The 20,025-nt window shown below is 40.3% G+C and overlaps 1 protein-coding gene across 1 annotated transcript in view; it reads right to left on the bottom strand.

Annotated features, from left to right (window-relative positions):
* Positions 1 to 1,813: 1,813 nt before the first annotated feature.
* The window catches only part of LOC136864467 (uncharacterized), a 75,161-nt gene continuing 56,949 nt past the window's right edge, over positions 1,814 to 20,025 (bottom strand). The window contains exon 3 of the mRNA XM_067141485.2: positions 1,814 to 3,074. Within this exon, the coding sequence (XP_066997586.1) occupies positions 2,674 to 3,074 (401 nt within the window). The 3' untranslated portion in view covers positions 1,814 to 2,673. The remainder of the gene's footprint in view (positions 3,075 to 20,025) is intronic.

Here is a 20,025-nt window from a genome sequence, read left to right as displayed (position 1 = left end):
ATCTGAGCTCATTGGACCAGGCGACCTTTTTCCAACAATCCACAGTCTAGTGGTGATTTTGCGCCCACCTCATGTGCTGTTTTCGGTGGAGTGCAGTCAGCACTGGGGTACGACTGGGTCGTCGACTCCGCAGTCTCATGTCCAGCAGTGTTCAGTGAACCGTCTGTTGGGAAACACTGGCCTGGACATCGTCATCATAAGACTTACCTGTGTCAGTGCGACGAAAAAAAGCCAACACATTGGCCTGGTCATCATCGTTGTTCCAGATCGTGGTTTCTCGAACTGTAGCCGCGCGATCACTTGGAACAACGCAAGACAGCCTCTATTGGCCTTCGGCATCAAAGAGCCACTCTCAAAACTTTGCTGGAAGGAATGTTCTGTGTCCATTGTTGCACCTCTTTCGATATATGCTCATAACATTGACAAGATGGCAGCCTACAAGCCACGCCCTTTCAGAGATGCTTGGTACCAAGGAACTGTCCCACTGAATTTCGCCTTCTTATTGAATACTGAGAAATCTGCCGCTTTTCCCATTCTGATGCCAGACACACTACTAACCGCAAGCCTGTAGACCTGCCCTACATACTCCATGCTACCAGCATGTCGCATGTTGCTCTCCCCACCCCAGGCATGCTAAATGTTCCGGGGTTGGAGTCATCACAATGCAATAGGTCATTGGTTTATGTTATATTTAAGTAAAATAATTAGTTTAATTTAAAATAATTTCCATACCTGTTGGGAGAGTCAAAAGTTTTCTGAGGAACTGCTTTCCTTGCATAGCTTTTACATGCTGTGCCTACCTTTTATTTTTGACGGCTTAACGTTATTCCTGGCATAATTTTCTCCCCGTTTGTGCTCTTTTTTCTCCTTCAATAGCGTTGCTGTCCATGTTTAAAGTCTAATTATAAACACAGCTACCACTGCATAAGTAGTATGCACGATATTACATCAACGACACTTTATATACCATATATATAAACAAAAATTAGTCTTGTAGGTACAGAAAGATACCAGCATGAAAAGGAACATATGAGAAAACATAATGACAAGGGAGCAAGGGAAAGAGACAGGAAAAAGCATGAAAACACTAATGAACAAGGATAAAATCATCTTCCGACATTGCCATCTTCAAATAGATGGACTCTCATCTAGCACAGTGTTTAGGTATATGTCCATTTCTTCTCAGCTCATGACAAGCTTGTGTCTGCTTCTCATATTAATCAAGAGGGTGAGCATCAACAATCCTTGAGGGACCATCCTGACAGAACTTCAGTGTGGGCTGATGATGTAGCTGTTAAGCCCCTTTAAACAACAATCATCATCATCATCATCATCATCATCATCAGAACTTCGGTCTTTGTGGGAAATGTAAGGTAAGAAGAAAGCATGATTTTCCTTTTTGCTGTGTACTTCACACAAATACCGCAAAACTAGAAAATAGATACATTGATCTGAAGTCTTCTACACTTCCAATACATTTTGAAGCCGTTAATGACTTTGTTGCAAGTGTATTAAGCTAGATTTTAAATCATGAACCCATAGTGAAAAGATTTTATCAAACAAAGGACACAAATAGAAAAATTGTACAATAACTCTCTTCAAGGTCACACAGAATTTTCTGTTGAATCTAATGATTAACTACAAAATATTTTCAAATTCCATCCACAATACTGCAGATGAAGTATTGGTGAAATGTGTTATTGACCAGTAAGGAAAAATATTGGAAGGAAATGGGGAAACAATTTGTATAGACTAGATGAAATCCTTGTAGCACCATGGATTTGATGAAATACTGAATAATGAGTAATCAACCTTATTGACGTCATAAGATTCAATTTTATTGGCTTTTCATGCCTATACAGCAATGAGAAGTGCACCTCACTAATTAAGTACTACACTTATGCACCATTCCTTATTATTTATCCATGTATAAATATATACTTTAATTAATTTAAAATAATTTCCATGCCTGCTGGGAGGGTCTAAAGTTTGACTAAGTCATTCTGCCATGTCTTATATTTATTGTTCTTAACTCTTATAAAATACTACAATCAAACATTTATAGAATTACAAAATTAATATCACTTTCAATAATCAGAGCATGTGAACAATTGTACTTTGTCAGGAAAGTTCATTCTGAATCCTTACTGACAATGTTATACAACAATATTAATATATCTAAATTTGGTATTACTATTACTTTATTGAGTTACTTTTCTTGAATGTACTACTATATTAAAAATTGAAAGCACCACTGCTACTAAAATCCAATGTAAAAGACACCCTATAAAATAACAGACAACACAAATAAGAAATTAACTCATGAATCAACTTAATGCCATAATCGTGGGGAGGGAATATTGAAGTCTCGCATTATGAACAAAGAGGAATATATGAAGGGCATTATATCGCAACTGATTTTGTTAATTAACACTGATAATTGTGAAGCCTATAGTTTAAAATGTTACATTGGGCTGTTAACACATGTATAGGAATAAAGCTTATTTTATTAATATATGTTAGCATTTGATTTCATATATTAATCTATTTGGCACACACAAAATACTACATAATCAAATTCCTTTTCACACTTTAAATCAGTCTCACATGTGTCTTTCCCTAAATTTACACTTCTAAAATTGAGGACCGATAAGCTCAGCTTTCCCAGAGTTTTCAACATTTTTTGCACTTCCTAATTACAGAATCTTCATTAACCACAGTTCTGTAAGCAATTAGTGCCATGAGCAATAGACTTGCCACCATGAAGATCAGTCCCAAAGGTTTAGCGTCTACCATCAAAACACTAATGCAGAATACAAGTTTCAGCAATAGAACTGTCAAAGACGCCAACACAGTGCCAGCAAGGGAATATTTCTTGGACAGTTGTACAACATTCTTAAGACTGGACTGTACAGCAGTGAGAGCAGCGCTGAGAAAGAGAAGAACATTGGGGAATGTCTGCGAACCACGAGTGCAGACATAGGCAGGGAACCGCCTCAGACGATCGAGGGAAGCACTACGCATGAAGTACTCTCGACGATCCCTCCCTGCCAGGGTCTTCTCCTTGGGAGGAGCTGCAACAGAGTTTTGAAATCAGTGTAATTGTCATAAATCAGATTATTAATTGTAAGAATAATTTTAAAAAATATAATTTACACCAAATCCCCTTGGTGTATATATAAAATACTTTTCCTTTACATCTAGAACATTTTGAGGCACAGGAATGCTACCAAGTGGGATGGAGAGCAGGCTTTGTAGCCACTCCCTACAATGGATCACAAATAGATTAAAAGAAAAGACTGGCATGTTTTCAACTTTGCACTCATGTAAATTGAATTAATCAATTCAAAATTTTACCCAAATTACTGGTCACAATGAATGGACAAAAGATAATTTAAAGCTTAACTTTCTTTCCAAGATTTCATCTTCTAAATAAGATTCTAGGGAGTCTGCTGTCTGCAATTTAATTTATTTTGCCTTTTGATATTTTATCCATTTTAGGTCAACTGAAGACCGTGTCAGTGGTTTTTAGCTTTTGTGTGTGTGTGTGTTTCACCATCACAGGGAAACATGTGGATAGATCTCGACCAAACTTTGTATTTAGAGTCAACTCATCCAAGAGCAGATTTCAATGTGTGTATCGTTTAAAAATCACTGAATAGACTGGGGATTTATAGTTAGACCAGAAGAGATTTTTAAAATTTTCTTTTACACTATACACTGAATCTCGTTGAAATCTGTTGGACGCGCGTCCTTGTGAGACCTAGGGAGAGTGACAAGTAGGGAGGAGAGTAGACTTCAAGCCAGTGTATTGAAATACCTAAGAAGTACGATAGGAAAGACAAGTAAGGGCAGATTGAGAAATGAAGATGCGAGAAAGTAGGTCGGAATGGAAAACCTAAATGAGAGAATTCATAGGAGTAATCTAAGGTAGTTTGGGTATATAAAGAGGATGGAGGAGAAAGGAATACCAAAACTGATGATGATGACTAAGTTCGAGGGGGAGGGAGGGAGAGAGAGAGAGGGAGGAAGACCTGGATCAAGGTGAATCGATTCAATAAAGGTGAGTAAGAAGAAACCTGGACTGGGACAAAATGATGGAAGAGGAGTGATGAAGCAGAGAGGAAGGTGGAGAAGTCCCTTAAATATCCAGACCCAGCAGGAGCTTGATAAGGGGAACAAAGGAGGAGGAGAGAAATTTAATGACATAAAATGGTGTATCAAGTATAAAGTGGAAAATATTTTCAAATTCAAACTAATAAAAAAATAGACATGAGATAGGCTTTTTGGGGTTATGCCATGTCAAGAAAATAAGGTGAAATTCTTCAAGTTTCACAGAGAACTTTGCTCTGAGTCTTCAGAAGATGTTACAGTCGTGATAGTTTGTATTTGGAAGTTCCTTTATAAATAAGAAAACACGTATTTTTTTGTTTTCGGAAAATTCAGTTAAGCGGGAGATTGAAAGGAAGTGAAGAAAATTGAATTCCTTTTATGGGGATACTTATATTTCAAAAACTGAAGGTTACATATGTTAAAATTAGTATTTGCAATCTACTTTAAAAATAACGCAACACAATTTAATTATTTTTATGACGATACTTATATCTCAAGAACTGAGGATGTTACAGATGTGAAAACTGGTATTTGGAATCTTTTTTCGGAAAATCCATTTAAGGGGCTCAAAAGAATTGAAAAAGCGAGTGAACTTTTAAAATGAGTACCAGTACTGTACATGTCAAAAACTTAACATGTCACAGACATGAAGCTTGGTATTTGGAAAGTCCTTTAAAAATACAGGAACATGTATTTTTTTGTTTTCAGAAATGAAATGGCCTATGGCTTTTAGTGCCGGGAGTGTCCGAGTACACGTTCGGCTCGCCAGGTGCAGGTCTTTTGATTTGACGCCCGTAGATGATCTGCGCGTCGTGATGAGGATTAAATAATGATGAAGACGACACATACACCCAGCCCCCGTGCCAGCAAAATTAACCAATGATGGTTAAAATTCCCGACCCTGCCGGGAATCCAACCCAGGACCCCTATGGACAAAGGCCAGCGCGCTAACCATTCAGCAATGGAGTCGGACTTTGTTTTCGGAAAAAGCACTCAACGGGGGTGAAAAGAAGTGAAGAAAGAGTTTAATAAAATCTTGTGAGGATACTACCTAAGCTAAAGATGTCACAGGCGTGGAAATAGGGATTTGGAATCTCCTTTAAAAATAAAGAAACAGTTTTTGTTTTGTTTTTTTGACTTGAGATAAGACTCACGTGTACTGTACAGTTCTATGACGGATGGTCATCTTAGCCCCAAAAGGCAATACCACAAACGTGGTTTACAAAGAGTTTCTGGTGTAAATGAAACATTTTTTTGGTGAGGTTTATACTTTAGGGATTTTCAGATAATGTTTTAGATCAGTACCGAAGAACGATTACTTTCAACAAATTACGAAATCCTCGCGAGTGAAGCCGCGGGTAAATGCTTTTTTTTTTTTTGCTATTGGCTTTACGTCGCATCGACACAGATAGGTCTTATGGCGACGATGGGACAGGAAAGGGCTGGGAGTGGGAAGGAAGCGGCCGTGGCCTTAATTAAGGTACAGCCCCAGCATTTGCCTGGAGTGAAAATGGGAAACCACGGAAAACCATCTTCAGGGCTTCCGACAGTGGGATTCGAACCCACTATCTCCCGAATACTGGATACTGGCTGCACTTAAGCGACTGCAGCTATCGAGCTCGGTAAGGGGTAAATGCTAGTCATATCTATAAATATGGGCCGTGTAAGCATCAATGGTAACAATGAATAATAATGTTAAGCGAGTTGTAATAAATAAAAATAAGCTAATCTCATAATAAACTGCCTTAAATAAATGAGTGCATTTTTAAACAAAAAATAAATAACATGAACGCGTCCTACGCACGAAAAAATAGAAATGAATTATATACCTATGTCTCTTCTCCACCAATCAGGGTAAACCTATAGAATACTGGCATGAAGTAATTTGTGATGCAATGTTTTTCGGCAGGACCAAAAAGGCACGTAGAAGCACTGCATAGAAATTACATTAGTACAAAAGAAGTACAATATACTGGCAGTATGCATTCCGCCAGTCGAGCAGGAGTGATCAGTGAGCGCGTGGCTTCAAAAGCCATCGTGGAGGAATCGTGGAGGGAATTGGACCTCAGGGATTCAAATGAGGCACTTACTTGTAATTATAGAATAATTAATTCGGTGATGGAGGATGCTGTACCAAAGAAAAGGTTTTATGAGAGAAGAACTTATCCATGTTGGAGTTGGTATACTAATGATATTTCTTTATTAAAGTTGAAAGAATATCACAGAAAGCGATCTAAATTTTCGGAGCATCATTTTAACAAATACAAGGACATCAGAAAAGAGTCTAAATCTCTGATCCAATATGCATATAGAGCATATATTGCCGAATCTGAGAAAAACATCAGAACTAGTTCTGAAGTTTTTTTTAAATTTCATTAAATGCAGAAGGAAGACCAATATGCTTCCAGATTCAATGACATTTAATGGAAAATTACTAAATTATAGTAAGGAGATACCAGACGTACAGTGTTTATTCAGACCAAGCACCTTCTTACGATATCACTGAGACAGATGAATTGCAAGTACAGTAAAACCTCGATTATCCGTCCCTCGATTAACCGTTCTGCGGATTATCCGTCGCCAAAAATATATCTGTTTTTAAAAGCAATGTACAGTCGCTCCAAAACAATGAGCGTACTCTTGATGTCAATAATAATAATAATAATAATAATAATAATAATGTTATTGGTTTTACGTCCCACTAACCACTTTGACGGTTTTCGGAGACGCCGAGGTGTCGAAATTTAGTCTCGCAGGAGTTTTTTTACGTGCCAGTAAATCTACCGACACGAGGCTGACGTATTTGAGCACCTTCAAATACCACCGGATTCAGCAAGGATCGAACCCGCCAAGTTGGAGTCATAAGGCCATTGCCTCAACCGTCTGAACCACTCAGCCCGGCTCTTGACGTCAACGTTTCTTGATACAGTATTCTGTTTTTGAGTGACTGTACATTGACTCTCTGACCTCCGACTCCTGAGTCCACGATCATAACGTACAGTAACTACTGCATGTACACGCGAATAGACCGGCAATCGGCACTGGAGACATGAGTTCATACATTTATTTACTACGTAATTTTATGTTGTGCAAAATTATTTAACGTGTTTTTTCCTTGCTATTTGCTTTATGTCGCACCGACACAGATAGGTCTTATGGCGACTATGGGATAGGAAAGGTCTAGGAATGGGGAGGAAGCGGCCGTGGCCTTAAGGTACAGCCCCAGCACTTGCCTGGTGTGAAAATGGGGAAACCACGGAAAACCATCTTCGAGGCTGCGGACAGGAGTTCGAACCCACTATCTCCCTGATGCCAGCTCACAGCCACGCGCCCCTAACCACACGGCCAAGTCGCCCGGTATATTTAACTTTTAATTGTTACGAAAGAAGAAGGATGCTATTCAAATTCAACAGTCACAAACTTTATTATCCATTACACTTGACGAATAATGTAGAGTAACGTGCCCTCTCCCAGCCCACGGAGCGTGGAGTACGGTATGCTGGTCATTTCTACTTCAGAATGATACCTACAACTTATTTGGTAGCGTGTAACATCTCCGAGTACCGTACGTAGATCTTTCATACTCAAGGTTTAATATTTTCACCACACGCTACTGCATCGTAAATATTTCACAACGCACAGGAATCGGAAACCAGCCTAGCGGTCCATAATAGTCAACCTCCGCTCTTAGTAGACATGTAGGCTACAATCTGTACTGTAGTCAAATACAGTAGAGACAATACGCGACACTTACGAATTTAGCCTTGCTAAAATGGGAGACAATTCGACGGTGGCGCTCCTAGTGACTTGACCTGAAAAAAAATCGCGGTAAATTCAAATATCAATGGAAATGTATATACGGAAATGGATAAATAAATTACGTTTAGAAAGAAAGTGTTATTGAGATATTAACTTCGAAGTTGCTAAAGCAATTCTGGATAAATGAATGAAGAATTATTTCAAAGGTTAATATTCAAAGACTGAAATTAGACATAAACTAGATGTGAAATGGACTGCTGTGAAAAGGTTTGATCTTTCATTTATGCATTACTTTTTTGGCTTTAGCATTCCTGCCTGAACTCTTACGGTTGGATTTGTCTTTTTTTTCTCATTTAAAAACATTGTATCATCACATTAAGACACTTGTCAAAAATATCGGCACATTCCTTACACATAATATGCTGCAATGAATTAACATTTAATAGCTGGACAATTTTCCTCTTCACATGAAGCCTACTAACAGAAAGAAAATCTATAAAATCCCGGCTTTAATCTGAGAAGAGGGATAAAAGAAAGAAAAGTATGAAAATGTTGTCGATAGTGATGCTTTGAGGAATATTTACGTACAATTAGAGTAAAAATGTAACATATCCTTGGCTGTATAGTCGAGGAATTTTAAAGTCGCTGGCCTGGAAATGATCTGAACAGATCACCCCACCCCTGGGAGTTTTCTTGAGTCTCATTACGTATTATTATTAATTATCTACTTTTGTTTTCAAGCCATAAGCTTGAAGACTGGCGCCCTTGGGATACTGTTTATGGAGAAACAATGACATATCATTTATTTATTTTAATATTAAAGTGACCCGCCACGTTATAATTTTGTCATACATCTGTGGGCCAAGTGGGTACGTCACAAAAGTAACATTGAGGAATGGCTTCATACTGACAATGTATTGCCTGGGCATCACATTTTAACTGATGACGAAATAGTAAATAAAAGCGCGAATGGGAACTCAGCAGTCCGCTGCGAAGTGATGAGTGAAAGTGAGGGGGATGGGAAGAAGAGTGCGTCACAAACAATCGCGTACCGCTTCAGACCGCACTGGAGTAGGCTGAAACATTAATGGAATTCTTGGAGCAAGAGGACGATACGGATTTTTCAGACATTCTTGTAATTAGAAAGCTCAGAATGGATATAAAGAAGAAAAGTTGGGGGAAAGTGCCAAAAAGTAACGGATTTTTTAAAAGCAGCTTAAATGACACCAGGTAAATTAATTATGGTCTGCTGGTAATCTAGGTGTATATTTAGTATGTATCGTTGTAGCTTTGAGTACATTTTTATTTTAAAGAGGGTTTAATGCATTGCATTTTAAGGTTATAAGCATGGCCGGACTTTACTAAGGCCGTGATATTGGAGATCCGACAACGTCGCTTGGAGTCAAGCATGTGACTTCTGTGTTCGTAATTTGTAAACAAGTCTAACGTGGTGTATCATTATATTTTGTGTTGAGCGTGAATTAACTTGATGGCATTGTTTAAAATTCAAAGTATACTGAAGATATGTTGTGTTATAGTTTAAAAAATTAATCTGCACGCTATTTGGCTTCCTGGAACGGCATTAATTTACGGCAAAGGTGAGCTTTCTCATGTTGCAGTATGTATAAGAGTGACAATCCACACCGTTTTTTTAAGCCATTCTGTGTTTGTAGTTTTAAAATAGAGTAGTCTGAAAGAGCAGAATGATTGTGTTATTTTATTTTACGTTCCACAAGTATGACAATAACAACTAAAGCTAGGCTTAATTTCAGATGCCAAGGCATTGCTGTGTTCCTTCGTGCTCCAGCAACTATGTTTAGACAGTTGTGTGGTGCCAGGTTTTGAAGCTGAGAAGATAAGAGTGCAGTGTTTGCTAGGATTAAGGTCTGCAAAATATAAAGAAATATATTTAAGGAAGGACTTGTTCGAATTAGATTCCGAATCATTGAACATAACTGACGAAACAGATATATGCAGTGAATTTTCCAGTGTGCTGGAGAAAGTAAATGAAATAGAAGTAGACTTTGATAACATGTTTCCTGTCATTTACATTTCAGGTTATGTAGCTTTTAAGCTAGCCAGCAAACTTAATTGCAGGTACTGTATCTCGAACATATCAAATGAAACAGTGGAAGATGGCATGTTTAATAGCTTAAACAGAATTGCTCTTAAATGTGTGTACAGGTATATACACTGACTGACAGAGCAATTGCAACACCAAGAAGGAGTGGTTCGAAAGGGATAAAAGTTGGGGAAAAAACAGAGACGGCACGGACGAATAATTGATGTTTATTTCAAACCGATATGCAGGTTACACAGTGCGCACGGCATCGACTCAGTAGGATGTAGGACCACCGCGAGCGGCGATGCACGCAGAAACACGTCGAGGTACAGAGTCAATAAGAGTGCGGATGGTGTCCTGAGGGATGGTTCTCCATTCTCTGTCAACCATTTGCCACAGTTGGTCGTCCGTACGAGGCTGGGGCAGAGTTTGCAAACGGCGTCCAATGAGATCCCACACGTGTTCGATTGGTGAGAGATCCGGAGAGTACGCTGGCCACGGAAGCATCTGTACACCTCGTAGAGCCTGTTGGGAGATGCGAGCAGTGTGTGGGCGGGCATTATCATGCTGAAACAGAGCATTGGGCAGCCCCTGAAGGTACGGGAGTGCCACCGGCCGCAGCACATGCAGCACATGCAGCACGTAGCGGTGGGCATTTAACGTGCCTTGAATACGCACTAGAGGTGACGTGGAATCATACGCAATAACGCCCCAAACCATGATGACGCGTTGTCTAGCGGTAGGGCGCTCCACAGTTACTGCCGGATTTGACCTTTCTCCACGCCGACGCCACACTCGTATGCGGTGACTATCATTGACAGAACAGAAGCGTGACTCATCGGAGAACACGACGTTCCGCCATTCCCTCATCCAAGTCGCTCTAGCCCGGCACCATGCCAGGCGTGCACGTCTATGCTGTGGAGTCAATGGTAGTCTTCTGAGCGGACGCCGGGAGTGCAGGCCTCCTTCAACCAATCGACGGGAAATTGTTCTGGTCGATATTGGAACAGCCAGGGTGTCTTGCACATGCTGAAGAATGGCGGTTGACGTGGCGTGCGGGGCTGCCACCGCTTGGCGGCGGATGCGCCGATCCTCGCGTGCTGACGTCACTCGGGCTGCGCCTGGACCCCTCGCACGTGCCACATGTCCCTGCGCCAATCATCTTCGCCACAGGCGCTGCCCCGTGGACACATCCCTATGGGTATCGGCTGCGATTTGACGAAGCGACCAACCTGCCCCTCTCAGCCCGATCACCGTACCCCTCGTAAAGTCGTCTGTCTGCTGGAAATGCCTCCGTTGACGGCGGCCTGGCATTCTTAGCTATACACGTGTCCTGTGGCACACGACAACACGTTCTACAATGACTGTCGGCTGAGAAATCACGGTACGAAGTGGGCCATTCGCCAACGCCGTGTCCCATTTATCGTTCGCTACGTGCGCAGCACAGCGGCGCATTTCACATCATGAGCATACCTCAGTGACGTCAGTCTACCCTGCAATTGGCATAAAGTTCTGACCACTCCTTCTTGGTGTTGCATTTGCTCTGTCAGTCAGTGTATAAGATCATGCAGATTTTAATCCCTGAGGAATACGAAGTAGCATTCTTTCAGAGTAAGAATCAGAAATGTGTATTGATTCAGCTTGCTAGGCAAAGTGTAAGTGATACAAGGAAGTGCTGCTCATATTGTGAAAAACCTCTATATTAACTTCTCTGCCTATCTTTGCCCTATTTTGCAAATATCTTGATCAACAACTACACGAAACATGTTAATGATGCTGATGCCATGGTTAAGAGTTCTGGCAAGAAAAGAAAACTGATGACCCTGGAGTGACTTGATTTCCTATGTTAGAAATGTATTTTGATGGACATAGGATTGTATGGTTTTTTTCTAGTTGTTGATGGACATAGGATTGTATGGCTTTTTTCTAGTTGTAGCCATATGTTTGTTTATTCTCATCTTTACATTGACGTATTTATTTCAATTTTCACCTTGTTTTATATGTATCCAATGAAAACTGCTCTTCCATAAACGTTTTATTTGAGAAAACATCATTGAGGGTTAATTTCCCATATGTTACAAGTAAGACTCCAAAGAGTAACAGTACAGTGTTGCCAAGTTTCAATGTCACGGCCTTTAGTGTAGTCTGGCCATGTTATAAGGCATGTACTTTATGTACATAAGTCCATTAAAATTAGTAATATGGATTATCCTTTTTTTATTAACCGATCACCCCTTACCGAGCATTAGAACGGATAATCGAGGTTTTACTGATCTCACATCTTTCCAATATATAGTATCAGTGAGTGTGAGTATAGGGATTATGACATACTATTGTAAAAACCTAATTATGACTTGCTCCGTGAGTTTTTGAAATTAATATCATCTTATTTCTCTGGTAGAAAACAATTTGTGATGTACCTCCAGACAAAATCATTTGTATTTGGTGTTAGATCTGGTGGGCCTCAAGGCTCTAATTTATGGCCTCTTTTTTCACAATATTTATTAATGACTTACCAAAGGTCATCGGGTACTCAGGGATACTCTGCTAAATGAACGTATGCCCATGATGTTAATTTGTTCAGAACTGTCGCTACTCATGAGGATGCTTTAAAATTACAGACTGGTATCAGTAATATGTATATGTGGAGTAGGAACAACAAAATGCATTTTAATATCAATAAGAGTCTCATAGTAACCTTTTCAAGGAATAAGTCGACAGTACTACTTGAATATAAAGTGGACAACACTGTTTTAGGAAGGTTTAATTTAGTAAAAGAATTGGGACTTTTAATAGTCACTACATTGTCCTTCAAAAGACACACTGAAAAAATTACAAATGAAGCTTAAAGATCCTTAGGTTTTGTGGTTCGGAATTCGAGGGAACTAAAAAATGTTGGTACATTAATTACTCTCTATAATGCATTTGTGCGTAGTAAACTTGAATATGCATGTGTTGTTTGGACACCTCATTATCAGTCCCATATAAATAAAATCGAAGAAGTTCAGAAAAAGTTTCTTCGCATTCTGTACTACAGAACGCATCATACTGAAGCACGGAAAGGAAAGTTTCATACAATAACTTGCTAAATGAATTTAAACTTTCTTCATTATGTAATAGAAGGAATACTCTACCACAAATATTTTTGTTCAAAATTGTAAATAATGTGAATACCGGTGAGTTGCTTGCTGGAGTGAATTTTAATGTGAAAATTTACAGCCAAGACCTACGTTTTATTGTGCACACACTAAAACGGTGAGCCATAAAAATTCTCCAATAATTAGAATGTGCAATGTTTTTAACAAAATTGCTGTGTGTAATCCGGGAATGGATTTCGCAATGACTCTTCGAGAATTCATGCATCATGTGGAAACTGCAGTTTCACAGATAATATCTTCTGATTAAAAAATCAAATATTGTATCATCTAGTAGTTAGTGTAAATAAAAATCAGATAGGCCAATAACAGGTTTGATTGAAATATTATATTAGAAAAATTGTACTTGTGTATAATACTATTTATGCTAAATTTACTGAATTCTCATGTTCGTTTTTTCTCTTTCCTCTTATTTTTTCATATTTGGATAGTATTTTCTTACTTTTTTACAATTTATGTTCTTGATAATGTGTATTATGTTTTATAAAATCCACCTATAAGTGGAGAAGGTCTCTGTTGGTGGCATATGTATAAATAAATAAAACCGAAGCATACTAGTGTCTGGCTTGTAAACATAACCGAGATCCGTTTTCTAGATCGACGCATAACACACAACAAATATCGCGAGTTCTTTTTTCTTCTAGAAGCAGTCATCTTTCCAATAAACCTGGTTAATAGCATTCCTCATCGCTAAGCGGAGGTTAGGCGTGCGACCTGTTTCGACATTGGGATGTAGTATCATAGTTGATAGAGGCGTTGTATATGGGCGATATGGTATAAATTGCTGTGGTTCGAATCCGCGCAGTGCCCACTTTTTAATCGCTAACTGGAACAACGTCCGCCTCTGTGGTGTAGTGGTTAGTGCGATCAGCTGCCACCCCCGGATGCCCGGGTTCGATTCCCGGCTCTCCCACAAAATTTGAAAAGAGGTATGAGGGCTGGAACGGGGTGCACCCTCGGGAGGTCAACTGAGTAGAGGGGGTTAGATTCCCACCTCAAGCCATACGAGAAGTGGTTTTCCGTGGTTTCCCACTTCTCCTCCAGGCAAATGCCTTAAGGTCGCTGCAGCTTCCTCCCCTTTTCTTTGTCTATCCCTTCCAAATTTCCCATCCCCCTACAAGGCCCCTGTTCAGCACAGCAGGTGAGGCCGCCTGGGCAAGGTACTGGTCCTCCTCCAAGTTTTAGCTCTCCCACCCGAAGACACGCTCCAGAACACTGCCCTCTTGATAGCAGAGGTGGGATCCCTCGCTGACTCCGAGGGAAAAGCCAACCCTGGAGGGTAAACTGATTAAGGAAGAAAAACTAGAACAACTTTTAAGCACCGCCGCTTTATGAAACACTAACAATATTAACGGGGAACAGTTATCGTTGTGTTTGAGTCATCAGACCATAGACTGGTTTATGCAGCTTTCCATGCCACCCTATCCTGTGCTAACCTTTTCATTTCTACGTAACTATTGCATCCTACATCTGCTCTAATCTGTTTGTCATATTCATACCTTGGTCTACCCCTACCGTTCTTACCACCTACACTTCCTTCAAAAACCAACTGAACAAGTCCTGGGTGTCTTAAGATGTGTCCCATCATTCTATCTCTTCTTCTCGTCAAATTTATCCAAATCGATCTCCTCTCACCAATTTGATTCAGTATCTCTTCATTCGTGATTCGATCTATCCATCTCACCTTCAGCATTCTTCTGTAACACCACATTTCAAAAGCTTCTATTCTCTTTCTTTCTGAGCTAGTTATCGTCCATGTTTCACTTGCATACAATGCCACGCTCCACACGAAAGTCTTCAAAAACATCTTTCTAATTCCGATATCAATGTTTGAAGTGAGCAAATTTATTTTCTTAAGAAAGCTCTTCCTTGCTTGTGCTAGTCTGCATTTTATGTCCTCCTTACTTCTGCCATCGTTAGTTACTTTACTACCCAAGTAACAATATTCATCTACTTCCTTTAAGACTTCATTTCCTAATCTAATATTTCCTACATCACCTGCCTTCGTTCGACTGCACTCCATTACTTTCGTTTTGGACTTATTTATTTTCATCTTGTACTCCTTACCCAAGACTTCATCCATACCATTCAGCAACTTCTCGAGATCTTCTGCAGTCTCAGATAAAATAACAATATCATCGGCAAATCTCAAGGTTTTGATTTCCTCTCCTTGGACTGTGATTCCCTTTCCAAATTCCTCTTTGATTTCCTTTACTGCCTGTTCTATGTAAACATTGAAAAGGAGAGGGGACAAACTGCAGCCTTGCCTCACTCCTTTCTGGATTGCTGCTTCTTTTTCAAAGCCCTCGATTCTTATCACTGCAGACTGATTTTTATACAGGTTGTAGATAATTCTTCGTTCTCGGTATCTGATCCCTATCATACTCAGAATCATAAATAGCTTGTTCCAATCAACATTATCGAATGCCTTTTCTAGATCTACGAATGCCATGTACGTGGGCTTGTCCTTGATTCGATCCTCTAAGATCAGACGTAAAGTCAGGATTGCTTCACGTGTTCCTACATTTCTTCTGAAGCCAAATTGATCTTATCCCAACTCAGCTTCAACTTGTTTTTCCATTCGTCTGTAAATAATACGTGTTAAAATTTTTCAGGCATGAGATACGAAACTAATGGTGCGCTAGTTTTCACACCTGTCAGCACCGGCTTTCTTGGGAATAGGTATTGTACCGGGCGGTACACCTCCACGCCGCTAATTTAAAATGTGCGCCAATTGAAACTCCCCTGCTGGAGGAAGTCTGAACTTTATCTACGGTATTAATTTTCTACTTTCTCAGAAGATGTCACTACCTGGAAATTTTGGAGTTTTTGAACTGTGTCATTTTCGACGTATTTTTGTTTTACTTGTAGTAAGAAGTGTGAACTTCCTCTTCTAGAGGACACTACTGAAGATCAACAATAGTGCACCCTAGTGCGGAGTGAAAGAACTGTTTTTTTGGAGAAATTTTGAATTCAAAAGTTTGTTCTTTGCTAAATTTCTTTCAGTCATTATTTAAGTTGGCAATATTATCCCTTTCTTTCCCCTTGTTTTGTATCTACCCAATCCCGAATTTCTTGAATTAATTTTCCACCAATTAGGTGTTTCTTCTTCATATTGTGTAGGGGTTTTCTTTGTTAGCCAATAAAGTTTTTGTGGGAGGGTGTTCTCATTCCCCAAACGCCTCGAACTTTCCGCGAGAGTATATAAACTGCTGATTTTAGGGCCTCCGGGCCACTTCTGTTCCATCTTTCAGTGTGTAAAGTACATAGCAGGGGGCGGGAAGCGCCTCTTTCGTTGGCAGCGGTCAACAACAAGGTAATGGCCGATTAATAACTTCCTTCTTTGCTAGCTCAGCAGTTTAACTCTCGGGGCGGGTCCGAAGTTGTTCCATTATGTAACCTTCCTTAAAATGTAAAAAAAAACTTGTATCTATTCTATCTTTTAAACTACATATTGGGATAGAGAGTGCTTAACCCTCTCGAGCTCCCACTCATATTGCTTTGAGGTGAACTTATTTTGTTTTCTCTACCTATTCTTCTTTAACGTAATGTAAATTGTTTCCTTCTTAAGTCACCTCTGTAGTATGGGATTAGCCCTTGTATTAGCGGCCTAGAGCCAGATTAGGTTTTAAAAAAAACAAATGCGTTAGGAGAGCAGATAGCCTCCTCTCTAATTGTTATTTTAGAGGTCATGTAATTACCCCTTTTCATTTAATAGACCTCAGTAGGTTGGGTATGTTACCCCTGTGTCTATGTCCTGAGAGGACAACTTGAAGGTGGAGTTTGGTGTGGCCTTTGAGAGGCTTAAAGTTTGAGAGCGTGTGGCTCTTTCTTGAAAATTAAGTGTTGTATGCCTCGAGGAGGCCTTTCTGTGTAATTTGGGGCAAGTGCTCTTGAACATGAATGGGGATTTTCGGCCCCTCTGGTAAAGCTTATTTTGGAGTAAAGTTGGGCTAATTGCCCTAGAAGTGTGAAGTCGGGGCGCGAAGCCCAAATCCAGTAAATATTGTAACTACATTTTGTTGACTTGCTACTCTGTACCTGCCGTACTTGTTATTTCTTTATTTTGAAAAGAAAATATAACCTTGTTAAATTTTTAAATTAATTTTACTTTCGTAGCTTGAGACCTGTTCACCACCCCGCACCTTCTTTCACCTCTAACTACCACGGAAATCTCCGTAACAAGTGGTAGCAGAGTGTGGTTGAATGGGTCTCATTTTAGCCCCTTTTGACGGCTAAACATTGTTTTGGTTCCGAACTCTAACCATTTTCTCAGTTGCTGGAATTTTTTGAGTTTTTCAAAATTGTTCTGTCATCATGCCCGGCCCTCGCGATGTTCTCCATCTTAACTATTTGCGCAAAGAGGAGTTGATCTATGAGTTAACTATCAGAAATGTGCAATCTGGAGGCACGGTTGCGATAGACACCAATAAGCTTAGAGAGTCCCTTGATTTGCCCATTTCCATCCCCAATTTGGGAGAGAAAGAAACTGACGACTCTCTTTCCACGATCACGGAGAATACTACTGGGCTAGCATCGGTAGTTAGTTTTTTTGACGAAAATGATCCTTCTCCTAATCAAATTAAGCGTGTGCAAGCCAGGCTATATCATTTTTCAAATAGAGTTAACGATCTGTTGTCTCTGAAGTTGAATGACGTTCAGAGGAAGGAAGCTAGTACGTTGCTTGAAAGTATTTCTGAATTATCTAGCAAGGTCACTCAATTGTTAACTGGGGAAGTTCCTCCCAAAATTGATCAACCCACCACGATGAATGTAGGTAGCGAGGAAGAGCCTCCTAAGAGAGAAGCCAATAGGATAACCGTTGCCGCTCAAACTATCTCTGCCCCATTGGACAACGAGTCTGAACGCCGTGCATCGTTGAGTAATATTCGTTCTGAATTAACTTCCTTGCCATTGAAACCTTTACCTACTATGTCACCCGGGTTTAGCAGCTTGCCTCATCCGTTGGCAATGTTGCTCAGAGGTATCTCTAAGTTTTCCATTAATACCACCAGTGACGTAATTTCATTTTTAAGATTTTTAGTTGAATTTCATGATCATGCTCTTGTGTTTTCTCTTTCTCCATGTCAAATTTTGCAAATTATCTATCCCTATGCAATAGGTATTCTCTCAGACAAAATAGTTTTTTTTTTTGCTAGGGGCTTTACGTCGCACCGACACAGATAGGTCTTATGGCGACGATGGGATAGGAAAGGCCTAGGAGTTGGAAGGAAGCGGCCGTGGCCTTAATTAAGGTACAGCCCCAGCATTTGCCTGGTGTGAAAATGGGAAACCACGGAAAACCATCTTCAGGGCTGCCGATAGTGGGATTCGAACCTACTATCTCCCGGATGCAAGCTCACAGCCGCGCGCCTCTACACGCACGGCCAACTCGCCCGGTAGACAAAATAGTTAGAGCCATTGCCGAGCAATCATCGATTGAAGACTTCCACGCCCACTTGCTAGCTAACTTCATCCCGGCTAGGGCCAGGTCCTCCCTTATTCAGAAGTACTATTATCGTGTACAGCGTTTGGATGAAAACTTGGCAGACTTCATCCAAGATATTAAATTCTATACTAGGGTGTTTGCTCTTCACTTCCCTGAGGATCAGATTGTACAAGCTATTGTGGAAGGAATTTCACCATCCTATAGGTCATATTTGTGTTTCGCGGCGTGCCCGCAAACCTTCTCTGAACTTGAAGCATTGGCCGTCTCAGCGGAAGGAGTTAGATACGCCGACTCCTTGCGTGTCGCGAAAGAACCCCCTCCCTCTTTTAGTAATCTTCGGCCTCCACCTCGCCGACCAGTCACACCCCGTAAATGTTATGCTTGCGGGTCGCCCGACCATCTGCGCAATAAGTGTCCACTGATCAAGCCGAGTGGGACAAGGAATGGGGCCGGTTCATCACAGGGCTGTTTTAAATGTGGGGCTTTCTCACATATCGCCAAAAATTGCCCAAATTCAAATAGCACCCCCTCCTGCTCTACTTCAGGTGCAACTTCCAACAACAATCAAAAGTGACTAGTGGCTTCGGCTGAGTCGACTAATCCATCTTCCCGAGGCTCAGCCCCTGGCAAACTCGTCGTAAATTCAGGGAATGTCCAATCTGCAAATCTATCTTTTGAAGGCCCCAAAGAGTGTCTTAGGATTGCGGCGGATACCCCCGCACCTGTTCCTTTTCTTAAGATTGAGTTGAATAACGAGCCTATAACCGCTCTATTAGATTCAGGCAGTGTTTGTTCAATTATTTCGGACCAATGGTATTCTAAATTGAAGTCTGTTTGTAAACTACCTGTCTATGGTTCATCTACTGTTCAATATGTTTCGGCTAATTCATCTCCATTAGAAATTCTAGGTTCTGTACAGGTCAAAATTCGTATTTTTAAATTTACATGGAAAACCAAATTGTTTGTGGCTAAGCACCTGTCTTGCCCCATCATATTGGGAGCTGACTTCATTTCTCACACTGGCCTTGTGCTCGATCTTCAGAGTAAGTCGTGCACATTCAAATTTGCTTCCAATTGTAAAATTCCCTTGTTAAAGTGTAATTCTGTATCATGTTCATCTATTTCGCCTACCCAGGATGAGATGTTGTTAGACCTTAGACATCTACCTGAGGAGCAGGCTGATAGTATTCGTAAATTATGTCAGTCATTTCCAGATGTGTTCTCTGATACTCTTGGTGTTACTGACCTTATTGAATACAAAATTGAGGTCACGGATTCGATTCCTGTCCGTTTTCCACCTTATAGACTATCTCCACCTAAAATGAAGGCTCTGAAAGAAATCATCGATCAGATGCTGAAGGATGGTATTATTAGGCCCTCTAATTCGGCGTATTCTTCGCCTATTTTTCTAGTCCCGAAACCCCAAGGAGGCTTCAGGCCTGTCATTGATTATAGGGCTCTCAATCGGAAGGTGGTGTTGCAATCCG

The sequence above is a fragment of the Anabrus simplex genome, chromosome 2, assembly GCF_040414725.1.
Source record: "Anabrus simplex isolate iqAnaSimp1 chromosome 2, ASM4041472v1, whole genome shotgun sequence".
Lineage (NCBI taxonomy): Eukaryota > Metazoa > Arthropoda > Insecta > Orthoptera > Tettigoniidae > Anabrus > Anabrus simplex.
Note: the sequence above shows the minus strand (reverse complement) of the source record. Positions and strands in the feature narration are given on the sequence as shown.